This window comes from Mauremys mutica, chromosome 5, assembly GCF_020497125.1.
Source record: "Mauremys mutica isolate MM-2020 ecotype Southern chromosome 5, ASM2049712v1, whole genome shotgun sequence".
NCBI classification, from domain to species: domain Eukaryota; kingdom Metazoa; phylum Chordata; order Testudines; family Geoemydidae; genus Mauremys; species Mauremys mutica.
This window is the reverse complement of record NC_059076.1, coordinates 63,305,959-63,330,661: the sequence shown is the minus strand read 5'-3', so window position 1 is coordinate 63,330,661 and position 24,703 is coordinate 63,305,959. Positions and strand designations below refer to the sequence as shown.

The 24,703-nt window shown below is 39.5% G+C and overlaps 1 protein-coding gene across 1 annotated transcript in view; it reads right to left on the bottom strand.

Annotated features, from left to right (window-relative positions):
• Positions 1-1,291: 1,291 nt before the first annotated feature.
• FHDC1 (FH2 domain containing 1) overlaps positions 1,292-24,703 on the bottom strand; it is a 49,207-nt gene continuing 25,795 nt past the window's right edge. The window contains exons 5-12 of the mRNA XM_045017379.1: positions 20,396-20,481; positions 20,210-20,310; positions 17,505-17,575; positions 17,311-17,418; positions 16,225-16,295; positions 12,641-12,758; positions 9,433-9,597; positions 1,292-5,389 (exon numbers count right to left, since the gene is read on the bottom strand). Coding sequence (XP_044873314.1) covers positions 3,320-5,389; positions 9,433-9,597; positions 12,641-12,758; positions 16,225-16,295; positions 17,311-17,418; positions 17,505-17,575; positions 20,210-20,310; positions 20,396-20,481 — 2,790 coding nt within the window. The 3' untranslated portion in view covers positions 1,292-3,319. The remainder of the gene's footprint in view (positions 5,390-9,432; positions 9,598-12,640; positions 12,759-16,224; positions 16,296-17,310; positions 17,419-17,504; positions 17,576-20,209; positions 20,311-20,395; positions 20,482-24,703) is intronic.

The window sequence follows — 24,703 nt, the reverse complement described above, 5'->3', positions numbered from 1 at the left end:
TCCCACAAAGTGTATATCAGATACCTGTAAGTATGCCCCAGCATGTTTCCTTACTGTGCCAAAAGATCTACCTGCCAACTAGCTATAGAGATCACCACGTGTGCCCCTAGCTTCCTCACTTCACCCTCACTTTGTCCCTCCACCCATGACCCAGCAACACCATAACTGGGGAAAAGGATCACATTAATCTATTACCAGAGACAAAAGTGTTTGACATTTGGCAAAGCTAGAAGAAGTGGAATTGTCTTTAGTCAACTAGATTGCAGTCAGTTCTGAGTTGAGCAGCAAAGAAAACCCCCGGTTGGCCTGGCCAGTAACGGGTCTTTTTTTGCTGTGTAGACATACCCTAAAGGCCTTTCATATGCAAACTTGTTTATAGGGAAAGGGGTTAGGTTAGCTGATGTCAAGGAAAATTAAACCTACAGGGCATTTATATCTGTCACTCAATTCTGACAGCAGATCTGGTAGTTAAAAGTAATGAACTGGTACTTAAAAACCCTGTTAAAATGAAGTTTAAAAAATTAAAAAAGTTAAGACATGTTTAAACGGTAAAGGAGCCTTCCCACAAAGCTCACATCTGTCAGCAGTCAGGCTGCAGGTCTTTGTCACTTATAAGGGACAAAGCACTGACTAAACAAACAAAATCAGGAGCCGAACAAGTCTGAAAAGAGCAGCAATGCCAGCACAGACCGCATTCTCCACAGTACAGGGGAAAAGGGTTTTCTTTTAGGAGAACTGATGTCCCACTTGACATGGGCTGGTGCTGTATTTCAGCTTATACCAATTGCTATTTTATAACGCAATGGAGGAAATAAAAGATGAGATGAAGCTTTAGCCCATTTTTTCCTTTAAGGGTTATAGTAAAACAGTCATCACACTCTCATTTCTAAACCCCTGCTAGTTATGAGCTAGGATTTCCCAATAAAGTGTGCTATGCCAAAAAGTATGAAGATAGCAGCAGATCCAGACTTGTTAGTCCCATGAATATTTATCTTGGCCAAAACACAAAATGTGTGCAGAACATGCTGCAAATTAATCCTTCACTATAGATCCAAATATGCTCCACAAATTTGCTGTTAACCCATGTTTAGAGCAGGAAGCCCTTCATTAGAAATGCTTAATCATGAAACTGAAGTTATATAAAATATCTTTTAAAAAATGAATCCAACATTTAAAACTTCCTGAATTTCTATGTTAAAGTCCTTCCTTTTGGGACACTGTCAGGTTGAGAAATATAGTACCAAAATCAAAATAGAAAACAGGGAAAATATAAAGCACAACCCCGGTAAGTGGGAACTTTATTAAACTACCAAGTTACTCGGAAATGTATAAATGGTCCATTAAATACATTGTTTGTTTTTACAGACATTTATATAGATATTTATTTACATTTTCCAAACACATTTAAATTACTTTTTTTCAAGCTTACTACCAATAAAAGATTAAAAAAAAAGTCACCTACTCTCGCAAATGTGTACTCAAGGACACAGAGAGGGCTAAGGGACACACTTTCATATTTAACCCACAAGGGAGGGAAGATCCTAAAGCTTATGAGATTTAAAGCAATAGTCACTCTGAGGTCCTTGCCTGTGAACTGATTATAAAAATTCTCACTTTGAGACAGACTTTCACAAGAGGTCCCATGGAACAGCTGATAGTGTTTTGGTATGCTGTCTACAGTGGGATCTGCTTGGTTAAGGGCCACTTGCTTTATTAAAATCATATAGCTGGCTGTACCCAACTGGTTGGTTGCTAGCCCAAGGAAGTGTATGGGCAGGTAGTTAATTCTGAATGAAGTATACACTCCTAATGGAAGGGGATGGTGGGAGTGATGTATCAGTAGGCAGAGATACAACTTTCCAAATATATTTCATTTTATGATTTTTTTTTAAATGAGGTTTCATTCATAAGTGAATAAAAAGGCAACTGTTTAAATAAGATGTTTGGAGACAGTCAGTTTCCCCACACCTACATACATTTCTCTTGGAAAGGCACAGAGCATGTTAAAACAAGTTTTCCCTCATTCTCTGTATCTTAGTCTGACACGGTGTTAAAATTTGTATCTGCAGAAAAAAGGTATTTTTTTAAAAAAGCTTATGAAACATAAAACATGTCTTTAATTCATCCTTTAGCCACTTTAAACATTAAACACATTTGAAGCAGCCAAAGCAGTTTAATTTACAAAACATTGTCCATGCGTAAGCTGTGTGTTTCCTGCTAAATGCTCCTGCTGACAAAGAAAGGAGGAGGAGGAGGCAGGGAAATGGCTGTTTCGAAGCCATAGCAACATTCAAGTAATTTGATAGTAGATAAACCAGTGGAAATAAGGAATGGTAAGAAAGTGCTCGGCACCAGGTTGCAGCCTTCAAATGTTGAGCTGCATCACCTTTGATATGTATTATAAATATGGCACTTTTGTATTACCAAAAGCTGGCAAGTTTGCATCTGACTGAAATGAGTCAGAACATGAGTAATTATTATCCCTAACAGCTACTGGTGGTATTTCCAATAGGCATGACCTCCAGCTGTGCTACTACATCCAGCACCAGTCAAATTTTTTTTTTTACTATATTCTACTTGTACGTGCAAGACAATTCTGCCACACTCATGGAGAATAAACTTTCTGCCCAGCAGAGTTTTCCTTCCTTCCTACACAGACAGACACACATACACAATAAGACATGCCATAAATTCTTCAATGAGGTTAAGACAGCCACAAACAGTGAAAGTCCCATTTCACCATTTTTAGGCCAGCGGTTCCCAGTGTGTCCAATTGCCAGCAATGGACTTTGCAACAGGCACAGATGACTCTTGAATCCAAGGAATTAAGAATGACAGAAAGTATCTTCACCCAAGTTCATTTTCTGCACTATTCCAAAGGCGTCGTTTCAACTTTGAATAAAGGAACCAACTAGTAAAACTGCTTAAGCCAAAAAAAAAAAAAAAAAAAAAAAAAAAAAGGCTCCTGTATACAAAAACTGGCCATAACCCCCCCCCTTTTTTTTCTTCTCATGTCACAAAGTAATTTCAATTGGTAGTTTTAAATTCCTTCAGGTTTGTTTTTTAGCAATGTACTATACCACAAATGCATAAAAGATTTGTGGCATTTGTACTCCACCACAGTAACATTAAATACATTCAAATTCATGCTTGCAGGATGAAGACCAGAAAAAAAGTAGTTGCTGTCCTCTGATGGTGTACTGTACATTAGATACCAGGAGATGTTATTAAATAGTGATATTACTGTTTTGGATATTTCACAAGACATCTAGTGCTTAAACATGTGTTCATATTCCAAGATGTCAAAAAGCTCAAACCCTTATTTCAATAATGGTTTAAATATCTTCCCTATTGTGGTCCGGTTTGCATCTTTCAATTTAAGGGACGACTTTTCCATTATACCTTGTTCCTTTGCTGTAGGTTCCACTTTAACACTGAGAATATCACTATGGTCTGTGTTCCTTTTGAGAAATCTAGCACTACTTGCTCGTTTTAGGAAGTTTCCAGTATTCTCCTTGGGGATGAGGTCATCAGAGTTTGCTGCTGGCCTCATTCTAGGTAGCCTCTGAGACACTGACCTTGTGATGCTTGGAGTTTTCGAAGAGTTAGGTAGATCCACCTTTGCACTCCTTGAGGAAGAGGCCACTGTGTTCCTTGCAAAGTTTGGTATAGAGGACGGTGGCTTGGGAGTACTGGCTGTCGTGCTTTTGTTAGTATCTGGAGGGGCCTGGGGTTTTACAGTGGAGCGACAAATCTTACTTTCATCTGGTTTTGATTTGGGAATACCTCTGACAGATTTAGAACCTGGCACTTTAAGAGAGCCCTTGCGCTGAATTTGGTCCCTCTCAAAATGGGCACTGCTGGAAGTTGCAGTCCCTCGCTGTAATTTTGGCTCCTCTACTGATAAGCTATGCCTGTAAGGAGTTCTTGGAGGGGTTTCTGTTGTGCCTCGGATAGCGTTGCGATGTGATAGTTGTGTTTCAGCTGTACTGGCCTCTCGAAGTGCTGGTTTGGCTTCTGGCTTTTTCAGACTGCTTGGTGTTTTGTTTGACCTGGAAATGGGCACCACTTTTCTCATACTCACATTTTCAGATGCATTCAAAGTTCTTATTGGTCTGGCAGTAACTGTCTGGGTAGGGCGAGTGCCACTGGATTTTGAGGAGTTTAGAGATCTATCTTTTAGAGAGTTTCTCTTTGGTCCTAAGGATTCTCTACATTTTACAGGCTTTTCCTTAGGAAAATTGTGCTTGCTGCTGGAGTCCTCTTTGTCATTTGAGGAAGTATGAAGAGAAATTTCCTTTGCAGAGGATGAATTCAGATTTGAGGCAACTGTACTACTGCCATCTCGAGCATCATTTGCACAAGAGTAAGCTCTGCCATCTTGCTCTTTCATTTCATCGCCCACTAATTTTAAATCATTTCCTTCTGAACAGTCGAAAGTCAGAGAACAATCAGTAGTATCAGATATATAGAACGTTGGCCCATGTTCTTTACTGCCAGAAACACTTGTATCCATAGATGTGGGGCCACTACTGGTATGCTCGGAAGCTTCATTTTTGCAGCTCCCCACCTTGGCTTGACAATCATCGGCCTCTCTGGAACTTTTGTAAGAGGGCACTGGATCATCATTATCTGCAGTGCTGAGGGAGTGCAAGCTCAAGTCATCTAGAGTCTCTAAGTCTGCTGCACCAACATCCTCTAAGTTTATTAAAGGCATGTCTTCCATAGGTTTTGTTCCTTGGATATCAGACTTATATAGTCCTTTAACAACTTTACATTCCTCAACAGCAAGGGCCAAAGCATTTACATCTGTTGCTTGCCCGCCAGGCACACTGGACCTGTGCTGACTGTTGTCAGTATTCTTTTCGGAGTGACAGAGGTTAGTACTAGTAGAGCCCACCTCCATGTCCTGTAAGTGACTGGGCTGAGCTGAAGGCAACTGAGACAGATCTGCGCTATCCATTTTGGTTTCAGATGCTTGGTGTAAATTCAAGTTATTTAAACTGAGATCTCTAGGCTCTTTGGATTCAGTCAAGGCTATGCTGGGTCTTGCTTGTCGTGTGTTTGCACGAGGAAGGCTGTTGAATTTGTTTGGATCCTCATCCTTGGAGATTTCCAGGAAAGTCAGAAGCTCTCTCTCTGCAGTAATCCCTAAGGACAGTCGGGAGCGCCTAGTGCTGGGGTTTCTATTCAAAGGACTGTGAGGTCTCTGCCGCAACAAAGGTAGAAAATCCTCCAGTCCTTTTTTAGCCAATGTCTGAACATCATTTTCACTGCTACTTCTCCCAAAGCTCCCAAGCTCTCCAGCGGCCCAGGATTGGCGCTTTTCCTCCAGCTCCCTTAATCTCTGCAGTTGGTGAATTTCTTGACTCTCTCGTTCCCTATTTTCCTGTCAAAGAAAGGAAGAGAATGAGGAATAAATACACATTTCAGAGTGAAGCATCCCTTATTTCAAAACAAGCTAAATGAGGCCACCCATCCCTTCATTTTTTCCTACTGTGATCAGTTCCTCACTCAAATCACCATGGCAACTATTGTACCATATGGAGAACAGTTTCCTGCCTAACTAATACAGCTCATTAGACCAGCCAGCATAGGAAGCACTGAAAAACACTATCAGACCCCCGCAGAGACCAAGAATATGAACTACAATATGCTAGGTTTTAAAGTCCACTTTTAGTAAGTTTTAAGTCAGCAGTTTTTATTGCATATGCAAACATTTAAAGCAGAAACATATTAGACAATTAACCTCAGCCATTAAAACAATCAAGCTTGATGACACAAAGATCCATATAGCCCTCTGGATCCATTCCATCCTTCTGGACTTGATGTATCAGAGAGCTTATACTCAAGCACCCCAGTTGCAATTGTTCCTCGACAGGTGGCATTCTATAGCCAAGTTCCTCTGAACTCCACAGTGACAAAGCCCCAGATTCTGTAGCATTCTAGTGCAGCAGGCAGGGAATTCTGTGGCAGAGACTTCAATGAATTATACATGCAAGTGATACTCTAATCAGCAGAGTTAACTTGTGTTCTTTATTTTGATAATAAATTCAGTTTTACGCCGTCCCCACACTCAAAATTGAGTATATTCATATATTGTAGATACATATATATCTGCAACTACAGCAGCAGGTTTTTGGGGGCAGGCTGAGTGTTTTTCTGCTAAAATCACTGGCAGTGACATAGTTAAAGACAGCATTTAAATTGTTACCGTTAGATTTAATATTTAAACTATTAAAGACTTATCTGCACTACATTGTTTTTTGAAACATGTGCACCTATTCCTAATACCACTGCAACTGCACAATGGAGTGAATGCTAGTATAGACAAGGTACTGATGACAGCCATCATTTCCCATTATTTTGCTAAAACCTAATCAGAGGAGGGCTATGCAGCAACATTTAAAGACAAAAACAAAACCACACACACCAGCATTCATATGGAGATTTGTCTACCCTAGCAAATCTTCTGTTGCTACAAGAGGTGCTGCACCGGTGGTAGCAGCTGCAATGGCATGAAAAATTTTCAGAAAAACAAAAAAAAAATTAGTGTGGACATAGTCTTCAATGGGTGGAGTAGTTCAGACCTCTCTGAGCTATTTTTCAGGCTGCCACCAGACTCAAGAAGATCAGATAGCCTTGGAAAGACCTACAACACTGTTTCTTCAAAATCAAACTCTCTTCTTAAAAAAAGGAAACGCTTGGATGTTGGAACAAAATTCTGGGGCAAAGGGTTTATTCCATGACAATGGAATGCACTAAATCCTGCCTGTAGGTGGGTCTCACTGAGGACCGATCAACTTTAAATAATCACTTTCTAAATATTAATTGGTTAATAATAATTGTATATACATATACCTAATAGTGGAGTCATCCTTCAACGGTCTATGGTTTTACTAATTATTTCCCTTTAAAAAAACACACATCTTTTTAAGGAACTTTATAAATTGTTACCATACACTTTGTTTTAATGTATCATTGCATGATATTTCTCTACATTTTTCTATTTGGTAAGGTTACACATTGAATTTTCTTACCCCAACCAGGATATATTTCTGGGGATTTTCTTATGCTATATTTACAAACATGACATACTCAGACATGTTCAAACATATTAATATTCAAAAAACTTCCAAATGCAATTCTTCTTCTGGATCCAGTGCACTCCTAGTATCAAATGAATATCTTCTGTCCTTGGTCTATTTTGCTGTGTGTCTACAGGCTGCTTCCTCCCCCGCCAAACTAGAACCTCTTATATTTTTTGAAAGCATTTCTCTGTTTTGGGGCTGTTTCTTATCCACAAGAGGCTACCATTAGTCTAGTGGCTACTAGCAAATATGAAATTAATTATTCATTTATCTGAGTGTGACCTTTTCCACGAGAAAGAGCCTGGAGGATCACCCGTGGATAATAAACATCAAACAATTTGTAATGTTTGGTTACGAAATGCATCTCAATACATGAATAATTGCATATGTCCTCTAGATGCATAAAATCAGCTCTTTCACTATCATTTATTCACTTATCCAAACTCATGGTTTTGTATTATAAGTGCACGCATGCACACACTAACCAGGCTGGTGTAGAGTACTACACAACCGTATTTTTAAACAAAATATTCTTGTATCATGCTACACACAGAGACTGCTGACCCTCAAACTGAAGAGTATTTCTCTGGTGTAATTTGTCAACCCTACTATATATGATAAAATACCAAAAGGATTTGGATATTTTGTGAGAAGTTGTCAGCAAGTAATAAATTACTTTTTTTATTTGCGATCCATCCAGAAGTCACCGCTTTTATTTCAGTTAACTTTCTATATAAAAACAGCTTTCTAGAAAGCTGGAAAATAATGCTAAATTGAAGGTGCTGATACCAGAGGAGACTGCAAGTTAAAGTTGGGTTTGAGTTCTTTAATAAATAATAATAATAAAAAAAAGAGTGAGAGAGAGAAATCTCTTTAGTATACAACTGGCTAGTTGTGTTTTTATTCTGTGACTTTCCCAATCCTGCAAGCTCTCTGGTTCACAACTGAGGATAAAGTCTGGATTATTTGCAATGGATGTCACTGGCAAAGGAAGACATGAAATCTCTAGCTTTATCCCAAATGGAAAGGGTAGCTTTCCTTTGTCAAAAGGGTGTGTTCACATTTCTGGAATCCTAATTTTTATTACATTATTAATCCATCAGAGCCTAGCAATATTCACACTACTAAAAAAATTATCTACCCTGTGTCAACACAGAATGACAGAATATATTAGTTAGAAGAACAGAGGGAGGGGGGAAGAGTTAGTCTTTACAAATTGCTGTCAAATGCACAAACAAACAAAAAATTATTATCCAATTTATTCCAATGTGATTATTTTAAGTGTACAGTTAACAGAACTTTTGTTGTTATCGTCATCATCAGAAATGCAATTCAGGTTGATGGTATTCCTTTAATATTGAAGTACCCTGTACAGGCTAAACACAATAAGGATTGGTCTGAGATATTATACATTTTGAATTAGTTTTGTTCAATATAATCCCAATTCAGATTACTTAAGCAGGTGAGTAGTCACATTGAAGGCAATGGGACTACTCCAGGTGCTTAAATTATTTGTTATGAACCTGGGTATTGTATATCTGTTTTATTTATGTGTATTTATAAGCCAGGAGTATTATTCAGATCTTCATGTCCCATCCAACAGTACTTCCTAGTGTATTCTTAATATGCCAATATCAATCGCTTACTTAATTGGAAGTTGCCTGTTTATACCATTATACAGCACTGTAGGGGAAAACAGGCATAACGCATTGGATTAAATGAGACAAAGAACATATTTATGTACACAAAGCTGTCCCTGGAAAAAAGCAAAGCTGCCAATGACAAAAGTAGAGCAAAGGCTACAAAGGCTGCTTTCACACCACAGCTGCCATGACCACACTGGCAGGACTGGAGGTCACCTATAATAGAAGTCTTGAAATAGATAAAAATCTGTTAGTCACCCCCCAAAAGGCCACAATGAGTCTTCATGGGACCCAAAACACCACTTAATGCCTTCCTCTGGAGGGAGAAAGAATGCAAGTCAGAGACAGGGAATTTGTACAGACTTGTAAGGAGGGTGAGGGAGGAAGCTATCTTATAATGACACTTAGATGACTGGCCTGACGTCCTCTGAATAATCTAATTGGCTGGTAACAAAATATTTGGGGCAGCAAAATGTTTGACTTGATTATTGGACTGGCTACAAGGCTGGGAGAGGTGGCTATTTTCCATTTGCTTAGAGCAATAAAAGCCCTAGAAATGGGCAATTTGCCACATTATATTAATTCAAACAAATATGTCAAATATTATGGGGATGTTAGGTCCCTGAAGCAGTCTTAGATCACATAAGAATAAAGAGATTTATTTTAAGTGAAAGAGAATGTGTTTTCATTCTCCTTACCTTAACAGCCTTGTTGAACTTTATGCAGAAGTCCCTGAATATCTGGAAGCACTCATCCAGTTTCATGGTTTCTTTGTCTTCACAGAAAAAGTCAATAAGCATATTTCCTTGCTCCTGTAATTCTCGTTTCCAGTATTCTAGTTCTTTTAGTTCTTTTACAGCAAACTGCAGTAAAACATATATATTGTAAGCCAGATATATTAAGAACTTATACACCTGATAGATATAGTAGGTGCTGATGAAATCCATGTTCCCATCTACCAGCTATCACAGAGTCCAATAAATCAGGACTTTGAGAGTAACATCCTACAATGTAAAAGCAGATGTGATGCCATTTCAGTGAAGTGAGGAAGAAAGAAAAAGAAAAAAAGATAAATCAAAACAGTAATTCCAATGAGCAAGATGTGTCACTAGATGAAGGATTAAAGCAAAACAACATGTTTCAAACTTTAACTCTCAGAACAATGCAGTCAGGTTGGAGTTGCCTCTTATCAAGCTGCACTAAGAATATGATGAGTTTTCTTGTCTACAGCTGCTGATCCTTCCCAAAAGAACTTCGCCTTTCCTGCTGGCAGCTCCCTTCTCTCCCCTAGAATTTGCCCTTGCTACACTAATTTCCCATCCTTTCCCTCTGGACTAGAGCCATGATTAATTCCATTACTAGTTCCATCCCATTCTTGTCCATCCCTGAACCCATGCACATCCCAGAAGCCCTCCTGTATACCCCACACATACAACTCACTCACAGCACCCCAATTATTTAGTTTCCAGGAGCTGGTCTTCATTACAATATTTCATTGTGTTTGAACATGGCTGTGAACAATGGAGCTAAGTAACATGACGGTGACGACTTAGTGTAGACCAGGACAATTTTTGGTCAATGCCATGTCATTGCCCACATTTATGTGCCATGTCAGATTGCTCACAACTCTATTTAGGGGTGGCTGAAAGATTTCCTTCAAAAAGGGATTTGATAGAAGATTGGGCTTTCAGCTAATCAATAGATTAAAAAAAGGTGTCTGTTCTCCATGGGTAGTTTCTAATTTTCCATCCCAAACCTGAAATATTTTGATTATGAAATGCTGCTGTGGTGCTTTATGGGAGTTGTAGTTTCAATGCCTCATGCTCCTATTCTCTTCTATAGGGCAGGCTCCCCAGCTGGACTACATCTCCTATGATGCATAACGGTCTCCCCTCGTGGAGGGTAGAGGTGTTTCATCATGTGAGACGAAGTCCATCTGGGGATCCAGGCTCATGGAAAACCAAAAATGGAGCCCTAAATATTTAGACTAAAAGATCTTAATTTTCAACCCACATATATCAGATTCCAATTTTCCAAGGAAGATCCAGACAAAATTTCCTCCCTGCATTTTCATGGAATAATACCCCCCCAAAATTTCTGACTAGATCTGGTTGTATTTAAACACTACAGTATTTTGAAATATTCACAAGGTCTGAGTGTCTTCCATGAGGAACTTGCTCAGATACTACAGTGATGGGCATCAGTGTAAGAACCTAAATAAGAATCTATATGTTTTATCCAAACGTTTAAGGAAAAGCAGGAATGGACTTAGACATTTTAAATCCAAGCCTTTTTTTCAAGGAATTGACAAAATAAAAGTTAAGTCTAACAACCACTAAAGACAAACTAATGTTTGAACAAGCTTAGGATATCGCAATATTGGTCTAAAAAATATTGACTGGATTATCTTATCCTCCCTCTTTTCTCTTAAATGTATATAGATAAATAGACACAAATAATGCCATCAGCTCCTTTATTAGTTTAATTTAGACAATGAAAGAACAACAGTCTTAAAAGTATAACGAAAAGATCAAAAAGGGCCGGAAATATTAAAAACAACCTAGTAAACAAAATTGCTTTATAAAGTAGCAGTTTGTATCAGTAGCCTAAGGCTCTATATAGAGGGCGTGCGGGATTTTTTTTTTTTTTTTTGGGTGGGAGAAAATTACTGTAGGAATAAATCTTTGCGTGTCTGAAGACTGACAAGCAAACACACACACCAAAACAAACAAAAGCTGGATTGAAGAGAAACAGGACAATTGACATGCATGGGTAATTAGTTCTACCACATATTAGTAGCTTATTCACAGGGATGACATAATGTAAGCTGATTTATCAGTGTAGTTATTGCCCACAATTTCAAAAACGGAAGCATTATATAAAGTATCTATTTGTAAAGTGAAAAATGGTTCCAAGATTCCACTTGGAATTTGTCCTAGGCAAGGTTTTAATGGTACGTAAAGCTAGCTATTAAAATAAAAAACATGTTAAAACACAACATTAAGGAGTCTTAATGCAGTGGATAAAAGCTAATAATTCAGAGTGATGGCAACTACTCCATTCTTAACCCACCCTTTTTCTCCATCAACTTCACTGCTCCTGACAAAGTGCAACGGCTAATCCATTAACAGCTTCTGTAAATTTAAATCACACCCGCCTTAACAAGTTTCTTGGTAAATACTGTATTCTTATTTGCAATATTTATACATACATATATATAAATAAAAGACACAGATACACTCTTACACTTCATGGAAACCCACGTATAGATTCTTCCACTCATCACACCCGCTTAAAAGGTGTTACACTACATGTGCCAAGATTGTACTCCGTTTATTTACATACAAAAAAAATGACTGGAAAATCAAATAAAACCACCACCCAAGAACAATCATGGGGCTCATACTAAAGCATGTTAAGGGTTAATCCACAGCAAATCTGTTAAGCATATGAATTGCTAAAAACACCCCTTCAATCTCCCAACAACTAGGGTTTGAAATGCTCAATACAGTCTCAACTAAAACTGGCATGCTCCAGCATAACAAGTTGGTAAGAATCTAGTTTCTGCGTGTTAAATACAAAGCAGTAGAACCATGCAAATAATCTGATATTCTAATCACTGATCTCCGTCAGCCATTTCACAATAGTTAAACATGCTTGCCTGATCAGCCCTCAAGGCAACATACATCCAATATTTTTTCCTCTAAACAGTGTAGTCCTTTATAAACTCGTATTTGACAAACATAGTAGTGCAGCGTGAGCAGCTCTGAACAGATGATTTCTGATGAGGCAGACATATTAAAGTGAATCTACTGCCTGTTAACATATCCATGCAAATTATGTTACGCTGAGAAACACAGCTGTATGGAAGTGACAGTAACACAGTAGCAAGGATATTCTACAAACCTGGATAAAACCTTCCATCTGGTGAAAGAGTCCTGGGTCCTGTCGAATATTGTCTTTAAGAGATCTTGTCTTGGCAGATAGAGAATGAAGTTCTGCTTCTATATTATCAATGGATAATCTAAAAAATAGCATATACAGAGAGTACTCACTGAGAGAAAGGAGTTGCCCATTGTTAGATGTTGCATGCTTCATAAATTTGTCATAATACACCACCTGTACATCAAACAAGACCTGCCTGCTTGGTAAACCTTCCCAGAGCAGAAGGTAAGAGTTAGCAGAGAAATCTGCTTATTTTTCCTTATTTGCAATGTTGAAAGGTTCCCCCCTAAGCTTTCTTAGAGGGTATTCCTTCATGAAGTCACAGCAATGCAGGCAGCTCAAAGAGCTACAAGTTCCCTTTGGCCCAGCAGCCATGATGTTTCATCCTTCTACCATATTACCTGCATAGTTGCAACAAACCCCTCCACATCACTTATGTGATGTGGCTGCTAAACAGACACGTTCCTGACCACTACACAGCCTAGTCTCCGAAGAACTGCTGGCTCTCCCTGAAAACAGCAGTGCAAGTTACAGAAGAATCTCCCCCTCTGCAGGTTTCATGCATTGTTCCTGGGGCATTATTGCTCACTTGGCAGGGCAGTGCAACAGGCCCAAGACCCACAGAAATAGCCCAGTTCTTAGAGAACCTGAGCCTCTTTGTGTTTGAAGGCCCAGCTCCTATAGTTTTTGCAGCCCCACTTGCAAATTAAGTATCAGAGGGGTAGCCGTGTTAGTCTGGATCTGTAAAAAGCAACAAAGAGTCTTCCTGTGGCACCTTATAGAGTAACAGATGTATTGGAGCATAAGCGTTCGTGGGTGAATACCCACTTCGTCAGACGCAGGTGAGTCTGACGAAGTGGGTATTCACCCACGAAAGCTTATGCTCCAATATATCTGTTACTCTATAACAGGGGTAGGCAACCTATGGCATACGTGCTGAAGGCCGGACATGAGCTGATTTTCAGTGGCATTCACACTGCCTGGGTCCTGGCCAGGGGTGGCTCCAGGCACCAACGAAAGACGCAGGTGCTTGGGGCGGCCAATGGAAAGGGGGGCGGCACGTCCAGGTCTTCGGCGGCGGGTCCCTCAGTCCCTCTCTTCCTCTTTGAGCTGCCACCGAAGTGCCACCAAAGAGGAAGAGAGGGAATGAAGGACCCACTGCAGCATTGCCGCAGAAGAATGAACTGCCGCCGAAGTGCCTGCCGATCAGCTTCTTTTTTTTTTTTTTTTCCTTTTTCCCCCGCTTCGCCACTTGGGGCGGCGAAAAGCTGGAGCCGGCCCTGGTCCTGGCCACCGGTCCGGGTGGCTCTGCATTTTAATTTAATTTTAAATGAAGCTTCTTAAACATTTTAAAAACCTTGTTTGCTTTACATACAACAATAGTTTAGTTATATATTATAGACTTATAAAAAGTGACCTTCTAAAAACGTTAAAATGTATTACTGGCACACTAAACCTTCAATTAGAGTGAATAAATGAAGACTTGGTACACCACTTCTGAAAGGTTGCCGACCACTGGTCTATAAGGTGCCACAGGACTCTTTGTCACTTGCAAATTAGTAGCAAATGACTGAGTCTCTCAACTACCTCAGCAATGGATCTTTCAGGGTAACTCCCCACAGGGAGATGCTATTACCCTAACACAGTGAGTTCAACACCACCGCAGAATTTTAGCCTTGCTTAGGAACTGAATCATATATCTCTCAGATGGCCCAACATTACTGACTGCATACACTTATTCTGGTTAGAGGGCATTTCACCAACAGCATGATTTTAATTGCCGTCACTGCTCTTTTACAGGTATGTGAACTGCAGTCCCCATGACATGCTTCCCAGAGTACACAGGGCTGGTGATGATGGCAGCAGCACCTATAATTATCAGCACTAGAGCAGGGAGTGCACATATCTATGGGTATGAGGTAAGCTATTTTTCCTCAGCATCCTTCATCTCTACTGATACACTCTCTGCTTCAGTGAAGATCACAGATGCTTCAGAGATCTGCATCCCAGTGCACTGCAGAACCTTCAGCAGACCAAAAAGTCTGTAGATACAAGGGTTGCATTTGGCAGACCTATGAAAGAGAGCAGTAAGAAAATGCAAGGGAACTAAGTTAACAGAGGGCACAACAAATGTGTGATTTTTAAGGTTTTAGGGGTTTATCAGCAGCTTGTACTAGCGAGTTTTCAATCTTGTTCATGTCCAATGGTATATGTTTTGATTTGTTTCATTTAATCTGACTAAAACCAATGGTGAGACAAAAATGACAAATGTTTTGTTGTAAATTGGACCTGGCCAGAAAACAGTCTTTTCCCTCCCATGAAAAATTTTGAATGGGGGGGGAGGAAGGGACTTTCACCCAAATGGGATAAGGAGGTCAAAAATTCTAAATATTTCACAGGAGGGAAAAGACAGGAAAAAAATTCTGTTTTGGGAGAGCCAAAATGGAAGTTGTCCGCTTATTCCCTGAGAAGCCTGGGCTCCTCAGCAGTTTGCCAGGCAGGTTGCCGAGGAGTCAAGGGCAAGACAGCAGGAAGCCAGGCAGGTTTCCATCAGAAATTTCCAGTCAGGTCTATTGCCAACAGATTCAGAGCACCTTCCCTCAGGGGATCTCCAAGTAATTTACAGACATTAAATTAAGACTCAGTATACCCATGAGATATGAAGTATCTCCATTCTACAGATGTGGAAAGAAGTTAAGCCCAAAGCTAAAGACAGACATGATGGCCAGGATTAGAACCCAGTGGTTCCTAACTTCCAGTTCTATGCTTGAAATCATACACTGCCTCATAAAAGTACATATGTAGTTTAACCAGGTATGAATTAATGTTTGCTGTAGCAATTCAAGGCCTCAGGTTGAAAACTGTACTCAGCCCCAGGTATTATAGGTTTTCTTCTATACACAGAATGAATACAACATGTTCATTCACAAGCATAATCTTCCTTCCCTCTACCACCTAAGAGAAGTGGGGACTCAAGTTTGTAAAGTTAGTTCACATTTTACAAGAATGGGGCGGTCCAGTATTTTGAATGTCCCATAGTAGAGTATGTATTATGGAGGGAGGCTCTCAAGGATAGAAAGGGAGGGGATATTGCAAAAATGGGGAAATCTAGTCTGTAAAGGAAGTGGGAGCCACTAGTAAACTTTATGAGTGTACATGGTACCAGATCTGGATCTGTACTATACCAACCCAACAAATAGCTGGAAGTTATTCTATAGCGCAGCAGTAACAGTAACATGACACTATTTTAAAAAACATGCCCTGTAGGTCGATCTCTTAAAAGTAATATATATGCATTTACCTAGTTGAACGTGTTGACAAAGGCAAAAAACCCTATAAAAATCAATTAATAAAACCCTCTAAACCTGAAGGCACATTGCAGGCAAACTTCTGTTTGCAAATGAAAATGAAGCCCTAAAAGCTATGGTAAACACTTGTAAAGATCTCAGTTTTAATGCCAAAGCTCTGTGAATGTGCTTCTGTGCTTCACAAAAAGAAGTCTCATGTGGCTTTCTAACAATAAGTTCTCAGTTTTCTTTGCTTACCTGGCTGCATCATGAACATGCTGTAATTTTTCTGAAAAGGTTAGAAGAACCACATCTTTCTTTTGTGCTTCCTAAAATTAAAGAAAAAACAAACAATGTCCCCTTGACATTCCATTACCCTGCTAAAATCTAAGTAAAAACTGTTTCTAAAGCTTTGGGAAAGGCACTTAGTTTCTATATTACACTGCTGCTTTCAGTTCAACTGAGTGAATTATTGGAAAAAAAGCCTCACTTAAAGGTGGACAAGGATCAGACGTAGAGAGAGTTTAAACAATTTCCATTTCACAGAGCACAGATAATAGTACCTTCTTCCACTGAAAACAATCCATGTGCATTAAGAGAGAATCTTAGGTAAGGGCAATTGACTAATGCCAATTGTCTGGGCTAATGCAATATTTCCTGCCTAAACATCACCTAATACTTATGTCGTTAGCTGAAGGTGTCTTGCTGATGTAAAAGCTGTTAAGCCAGTTTGCACACAGACAGTGGGGAAAAAAAAATCACAAGTGGAGGTATTTCAATCTTTTCCCTTCCATGGAGGGAAGAAAAATTTGGTCAAGACAGTGACCCCAGGTGTGTTTCAAAGTCATTCCAATTAGAAAAGGAAAAAAGGAAAAAAACCCTGAAGGAGCTGCAACAGATTTGATAGCTTTAAAAACTATCCAATGAGTCAAGCAGTGCAATGAAATAGGTCATTTCTCCTCAGAAGTTTTAATAGAAAGAAGTTTTTATCAAAATTGACAGCTCCTTTAACAAAGTATCCCAGGACTCGAATAGTCAGGGGGATGTTACACTTGAAGAGCTAGATAGGAGAATTATTTTTATACAGTACCAGAAAGTTTCTGCTGAAGATTTAACTAGTCTTTATATTTGTTCAGTTTTCTGTGGATGGGATCACCATACACCGGTAGGCTAGTGGAATGTGTGGAGGCAGAGAGGGAAGGGTTAAGGACCGGAGCCTTAAGGTTTACCCTCTTATTGTATAGCACATACCTCTTCCACTCAACTAAAACAAACTGTCAGTCATCTGTACCTCCCCTAATTAGATTATGATATTTATTTTCAAAGATGGTAGTTTTTACATACCAAAGCAACAAAATGCAGCAGATTCATCCCAGGTTTGTTTGCTTTTGTGTCTGCCAGCTTGAGCAGTGACGAGAGTTTAAAGCCAACTGCATTGCCAGCATAACCCCCCTAAAGAGGAAAAGAGACAGAGAAGGCATGTGACATCAGTGGACTGCAATAGTCAATCAGGCCTCTTCATATTGATGCACACTTACTGCATTCATAATATTCCCAGCTTGAAGGACCAAGTGTAATATGGAATGTAGTTCTTCACATGACATTAACTCTGTAGAGAAACAAACAGAAAATTGCTGTCTGAAGGCTGTTTGTTTAGAAATATATACAGTGTGTATATTATACATGGATTGTCAGTTACCAAAGTCCATTTCATCCTCAAGCTCATAAAGGTGTGAAAATATATATATATTTTTTTTTACAGGAAACTACAATTAACTGAAAGGTCGGGGAGAAAATGGCATTATATAATGCAAAGTCACAGACACAGTTGGCAAATCACAAGTATACATTCAGACCTTAGCTCAGCTAGTATAATGTTTCCAAGGCAACCACCAGTAACTCATGAAACATTTGGGGTCTAATCCTGCCCAGTGCTGAGTGTCTTGTAAGAGCTGCCAACCTCCCTCACCTCCCACTAACTTCAGAATGAAGCAAATGTGCATAGCACCTTGCAGGAACTGTTCAATGTCTGACAGGATTGGGACCTTGATTACTAAAGTTTGTATATAAAAATAATTGGTGGGGTCTGAAAAGGTGTAAGGAAAGTACAACTTTCCTTACTTACCCCTCCTCCCCTCACCCTGCAGACTTTGTGTATAATCAAAAGACACTGAGTTACAATAAAGACAGCTCTGAGACATCAAAGATAGCATATAAGGCTACATTAAATCATCATACAGACAGTAATATGAAATAAAACTTCTTTATAAAACTCAAAGAATAAAAGCTTATTTCCTACATATTCTACTTTTGCAAAACACAACAGTACTTTAGATAAAAATATACATGGACATTTTCAACAAGAATCAACTTAACATACATGTATGTGCTTAGAAACTATCATGATAAGTACCTTAGAAATAAGAGAAACAGAGCTATGGAGCTGTGAAGAGTTAATAAAATTAGTATTCTACAAATGCTGTAGAGTAAAAGATCTTTGCAAATTTGCAAGGTATTCACAGCATGGGAACAAACACGGAGGGAAGGGGAGAAGAGAGCTCAGTGGTTTGAGCATTGGCCTGCTAATCCCAGGGTTGTGAGCTCAATCCTTGAGGGGGCTATTTGGGGAACTAGGGTAAAAATCTGGGGATTGGTCCTGCTTTGAGCAGGGGGTTGGACTACATAACCTCCTGAGGTCCCTTCCAATCCTATGATTCTATGAATATCTAGCCACCATTCATACTAAAATATGGAACCCTTAAATTGTAGAAGGCTTAAAATAAACACACTTGCAATCACTGCACCGTAAAAAAAAATTTTTTTAAGACAAGACATTATATTGCTCCAAAATTAGTATTATTTAAATTATCCTGTTTTTAACTGCTTAATCCAACATGCTAATCTGTCATTATGGGAGCAGTCAGCAGTGGTACCTCTCAAACCACTTTGGTCAGTGTTGCCAAAACACAAGGTAATTTAAAATGTTTTGCTATAAAAAGGTTTATACAAGGAAGCATGACGCATTTTATAGCAAGAGGCAAAAAAGAATGTGCAAGTGGATACAGAAGTCTATAAAACTAAGAAGTCAGCCTACAAAGATAGCACACAGGACGAGCCCGTCTATACTACAATTGCTACCCTGTCAAGTGACAATTACAACATAGTTCCATTTTGCAGTGTATATGGACCTTTATTAATTGACTTTCTTGTAAGTCCCCGGTTAAACCCTCAGCATTAGCAAGATATAATAGACTTTTTTGCCAAAAATTTACAGCCATTACCACCACCAATTCAGCTCTACTAGTGGAAGAATTAGTGTAGACAAGGCTCCTGCAGCTGGACACTTTGCTACTGTGTTGTCTAACACTGCTTGGGGCAAGTGTGAACAATGCTTCTGTGGCTTGAAGACAATGGCTACACTTACAAATTTGCAGCGCTGCAGCAGGGTGTGAAAACACACCCTCTCCAGCGCTGCAAATTGCGGCGCTGCAAAGCGCCAGTGTGGTCAAAGCCCCAGCCCAGCGCTGTCCGTTATTCCCCACAGGGAGGTGGAGTACGGACAGCGCTGGGAGAGCTCTCTCCCAGCGCTGGCGCTTTGACTACACTTAGCGCTTCAAAGCGCTGCTGCGGCAGCGCTGCCGCGGCAGCACTTTGAAGTGCTAAGTGTAGCCACAATGTTTACCAGTATTCCCACACTAAGGATCAGAGTAAATGGGCAACATAAGGATTAGGTGAAGGTCAGAATCATAGGAAGGAGCAGAACCAGAAAATTAAGAAGTTAATTATTTTGCATTAGCTTAAAAGAGAGCTAGGAAGACAGGAAGGCAGGACTTAATTAGGGTTTGGGTTCCTAGGCCAAAGGAGCAACATATCACCAGCGCTACGGTGTCTGTAAAGTTTAGAATATAGAGAGTTCAGAAGAACAGAAGGAAATGGATCTGTAAGAGATTATATGAGAATCCATTATGATAATGATTTCAGTCAACCAATATCGCCATCTTACAGACAGCTTTACCAGGCATAGAGGAATGTGAAAGAGATGCAGTAACTTCAGGATCTTTGGCCCTGGGAGCAGAGTTAAAGATTCAACAGACACACCCTTATGGAATGTGTCACAGGCTAGTTAGCGTCCTTTAAATAGCTACTAGGTACCTGAAATTCAAGATCTAGTCTCCATAATGCAGATTGATGAATCCTCTTGCAAAAACAAGAATGTAATGCATGTCACAGCATGTTAAATTACCTTTGGTAGCTGTTCTTATAATTGCCATGTCTTTCTGCAGAGAAGTACAAGAAGGTGTGAATTCTCTCTTTAGCACCATAGCTTCAATCCGAAGAGAATAGCTGGAACATAAACAAACTCAGCTTTAAAACTGAGAGCCAAAAAAGAGAGTTTGCCATGAATAGAATAAACCTAGTACCTCCTTACTTTGGCACCTGGATTAGTAAATACATAAAGTAATCAGCTTGACACAGTTTTGCTACATCTCCATCAAAGGCTTTTAATTTCTTTACCTAGAAAAGAAAGAGAGACAATAACAAACAACTTAATCTCTAAATTCAAGATTAAAAATGAAAAGATATACTTTTACTGAAGAGAAGCAAAGAATTACAGTCAGTTCAGTGACTTGCTTTAGGGGAGTCTTGAAATCAGAGTTCCCTTTCAGAAAAATGAAAACCAACTGCACTTCCTTCAATCCCAACATATTAGCAGGGAAGCACAGGGGGAAACTTGCAAGTCATTATTATATGCCTCTCATACCTCCACAACTAGTCTTTCAGGAGCACACAAAAAGACAAAGACATGGTCATGATGTTTGGGAGAACAGTGCCCCAGTTTCCATGAGAATTAGGGTCTTTCATTTTTATTGCTCCATTTGCGATTCTCCATTGTAAGCAGGTGAATTTTCTGTCTGACAGGTGCCAACTATTCAGGTGATCACAAGTCTGGCATACTGGATGTATGCTTGAAAGTTAACAGTGTTCAGTGCTTACAGAACTAAGATGATCTAGCTATATATTACAATTGCAATAGAAGTGTGTAGCTAAGTTGCAACATATTGTCATCACAGACATGCTTTCACTCATTGCTTTCTCTACAATTCTCTTTTGGGGTGAGACTACACATTCTTGGTCTCAATCAAATGTGAATTTGTGGGAGGTTTTATCTTATTTTGTAATATTGAAGCCAAATCCAGGGAGTCATTTTAAAGTATTTGGGTGTGGCTGGAAAGATACTTTAAATGTAAAGGAAACAAATTTTAAAAATAGCTCAACTTTAGAACCTCACATGAGGCTAGCCCTAGCCCTCCATGAGGATTGGTCACCTATACAGGTTTGGGAAGAAAACAAAAGAAGATACAGTGTAACAACCAGAGTTCCCTAACATGATTATATTTGATGCACAACAGGGCCTTAAAAATATACTGCTGTCTAGTTTATGTGCCAGAGACTCATGGCACTGTGCACACATCACAAAAATGTCCAGAACCACCCTTATCTCAAATACAGACAATATGAGTAAATGCAGCAGATACCACTACCCCCCAACCCCCAATACACATTTGTCTGTCATCTGTATTCTCCTCTTTCATCATGGCTGCATCAATATCCATACACATTTTGGAAGCCATAGATACAAACAGACTGTTTGTACACAAGCACCCACAGATACAGTGAAGAAGTACACACACCCTTGTTGAAGCACAACTGCAATTTTGTCCAGATAAGTTATAAGAATGTTTCACAATATGTAAAAATCATGCATAAAATCATGCCCACATCCAGTCATCCTCCTCTATCTTCCCACACACAAACTTCGTATCTAGTCTCACCCTCACATTTCTCTCACACCCCGCATACATACATGCATACAAACAACTCCATCCTCTGTATTATAAAGATCCTAAGGCTTCTGTCATTGTGCTCTTTTATGATATTAAGACAAAGGATCCTACCTCTCCACACAAAAAAAGGGGGTGGGCAGAAGGGGCCATTCTACTTGTTTCAAGATTTGTTTGTTGTGGAAGTCACTAGAGCTTTAACTAAGTTATGGACTTCTTTGTAAAAGATCCCCTACAAGTGACAGACAAGGCTCTGCAGCTGGACCCTTTTTCACCACTGTGTGTTAACCCTGCTGAAGAGCTGGGTAAACTTAACTTAATGGTAAAGAGACTGGAAACTGCTGGTGCTTAGTCCACACTAGAGTTCCCAGTATACACTTAAGGATTCCTCCTCCCCACCCACCACCCCAGTACAGTTCCCTTGTGAAGACAGCCATACATGACAGAAGAACTAATTAAGTTATGACACAGGAATCAAGAGAATGAAAGCAGAGTAAAATGAGAGATGAAAAGATATTTAGTCAGACTATTTATTTGTGTGAACTCCCAGTGCCTAATGAACATTCTAAAGAAAAGGATTGCTTTCAAAAGAGCTTTGTTGAAGATTTAACCCTTGCCTCTTCACTTAAGATAAAAGAGCCACCAATAAACCAATTCCAGACCCACCCCGCCACAAAGCCACAGAAGACCAGACTTGATACTTTATTTATTTTTTTATATAAATAGTGTAGAAATACAGCAAAGTATAAAGAGCTGAAAAATTAGAGGAAGCATAATTTTAAACATCAGAAATGCAGGCTCTACCTAACATGAAGGTAGATCTGATAAAAGATATTTTGCACAAAAAAATTAATCAGAAACTGCAATTGTTATCAGCATTTTCTGCAGATCAATGTTGCTTTCAACATTTTTTGAATTTTAAAAACAAAAACGTGTTTGTTTCAAGCCTACATTTCAAAATGAATTTTTTCCTTTAACATACCATTTTGACTTTTGGAAAATGAAAGTTCTCTCTCTGTCCTCCACCCACCACCACCACCATTTTTACGCTGGAAGAAGAAATAGGAGTGGAGATGGCATGTAAAAAAAAATAAAAAAAATTAAAGAGGGAGAGAGAGGAATCAAAAATCAAAAGGCCAAAACCCCAAACTTTTCAGTTTCCAAAAACCAAAATGACATTTCACATTGAAACAAAATGAAAAAAAACAACAACTGTTGATTCAAAATGAAAATGCCCATAAAAACCCAAATTCTGTCAAAAAGCGATAAAGCTTCTATTTTTCCAGTTATGACAAAGATATATCAAGAAAGAGAATCCTGGTTACAGAGAAATTGAGTCGCATACACACTACTTACATACAATTTGCGTAGTCTTTGCAGGTATCCTGACCTAATGATATGCCTACATAGCAAAGAAAACCCCGCGGCTGGCCTGTGCCAGCCAATTCGGGCTCATGGGGCTTGGGCTGCAGGGATGAACCTGGACGTCTACACAGCAATGAAACATCCCCACAGCCAGAGCCCGAGTCAGCTGGCATGGGTTTTTCTTTGCTGTGTAGCAATACCCTAAGCGTGCAGGCAGATTCCCCTCTTCAAAAAAGGACAGGAAATTACATGTAGAAAACTATAAATGCAACTTTAAAATTTAAATGCACAAAAGCCAGGAAGCAAGATAGCAGACATCAGCTATGGCAGAGGGTGAACACACCGTTGGGGGAGGCTAGCCCCGCCCCTCCCCCTCTGCCCAAGGCCCCTCCCCTCTCATCCCTCCCTCCCTCCCTCACCAGAGCATACACATACACCTGTGGCTGCAAGCCCCGCAATGTGCCCCCAGCCCCAGCACGCCCAGCGAGCAGCGTGGCCAGAACGCCCCAGCCCCAGAATGCCAGGTGGGCAGTGCAGCCAAAGCACCTCCAGCCCCAGCGCTGGGCGGGCGCCGATGCAGCCACAAGATATTAGTAACCCATTTTACAATGTGAGGACAAAAGCACAGAGAAGCTAAAAGATCCTTTCTGCACTTTATAATCTAGTGTGTTATAACTAGGTCCCCACATTACATATAAGTTTTGCAGTTTATTAACTAGGTCATATGGTTATAACAATCTGGAGGAAATCTAAGGCAATATCTTACACACATTTCTTTGCTATAGCTATTACATATTTTCCAATGTAAAAAGTTTCAGTCACCCAATAATGAAACAGAAAAAAATGCCACAGGCATCATGTTTTCAACCTTCTCTCTGCAACCACAAGAGGTAGAAAAGTTGTTCACATGAAAGTCAAAATGCTCCCATAGTCACAGGAGATGCAGGTCTCATTAACACCCCAAATATTATAACTTTGGCAACATTGCACACTATTTGTCATATACTTAACAGACACACCAACGGACTTTGGATAGGTTCACGAATGATTTGAGAACCCCCTGTCGAAGCACTACAGTTACATAACTAGAGAGGATATTTTAATGAATGTAAACAAGGGAGCATAACTAAACTTCATGCTCAATTTTTCATTTCTTGAGTTTCACACCGAGCTGCTGTTAATTTTTTCATTTGCTTTTTAGATGGATTATATGTTTGAAATGGCCATGAACAAACAGATTTTACATACACTTTCACATATATAATTCACCCTCACTTAAAAGTCTTATGAAATGGAGAAAATCTGACTTCATTTGGTTTGAAGATATCTATCGCCAATATTTAATTATTTTTTAGAACCAGGAAAGCCAGTAGATGAGTTATAAGCAGCTTTCCACCAGCAACATGCAGTACACTAGCAAGAAAGTGAATTTTATTTTATGAATACAGGACAGTTATGCAAAGCTCTTGAATGAGAATTCAGAGTCCTTGACTGAAACTGTATCAGTACCACTCATTCTTGGATGCATA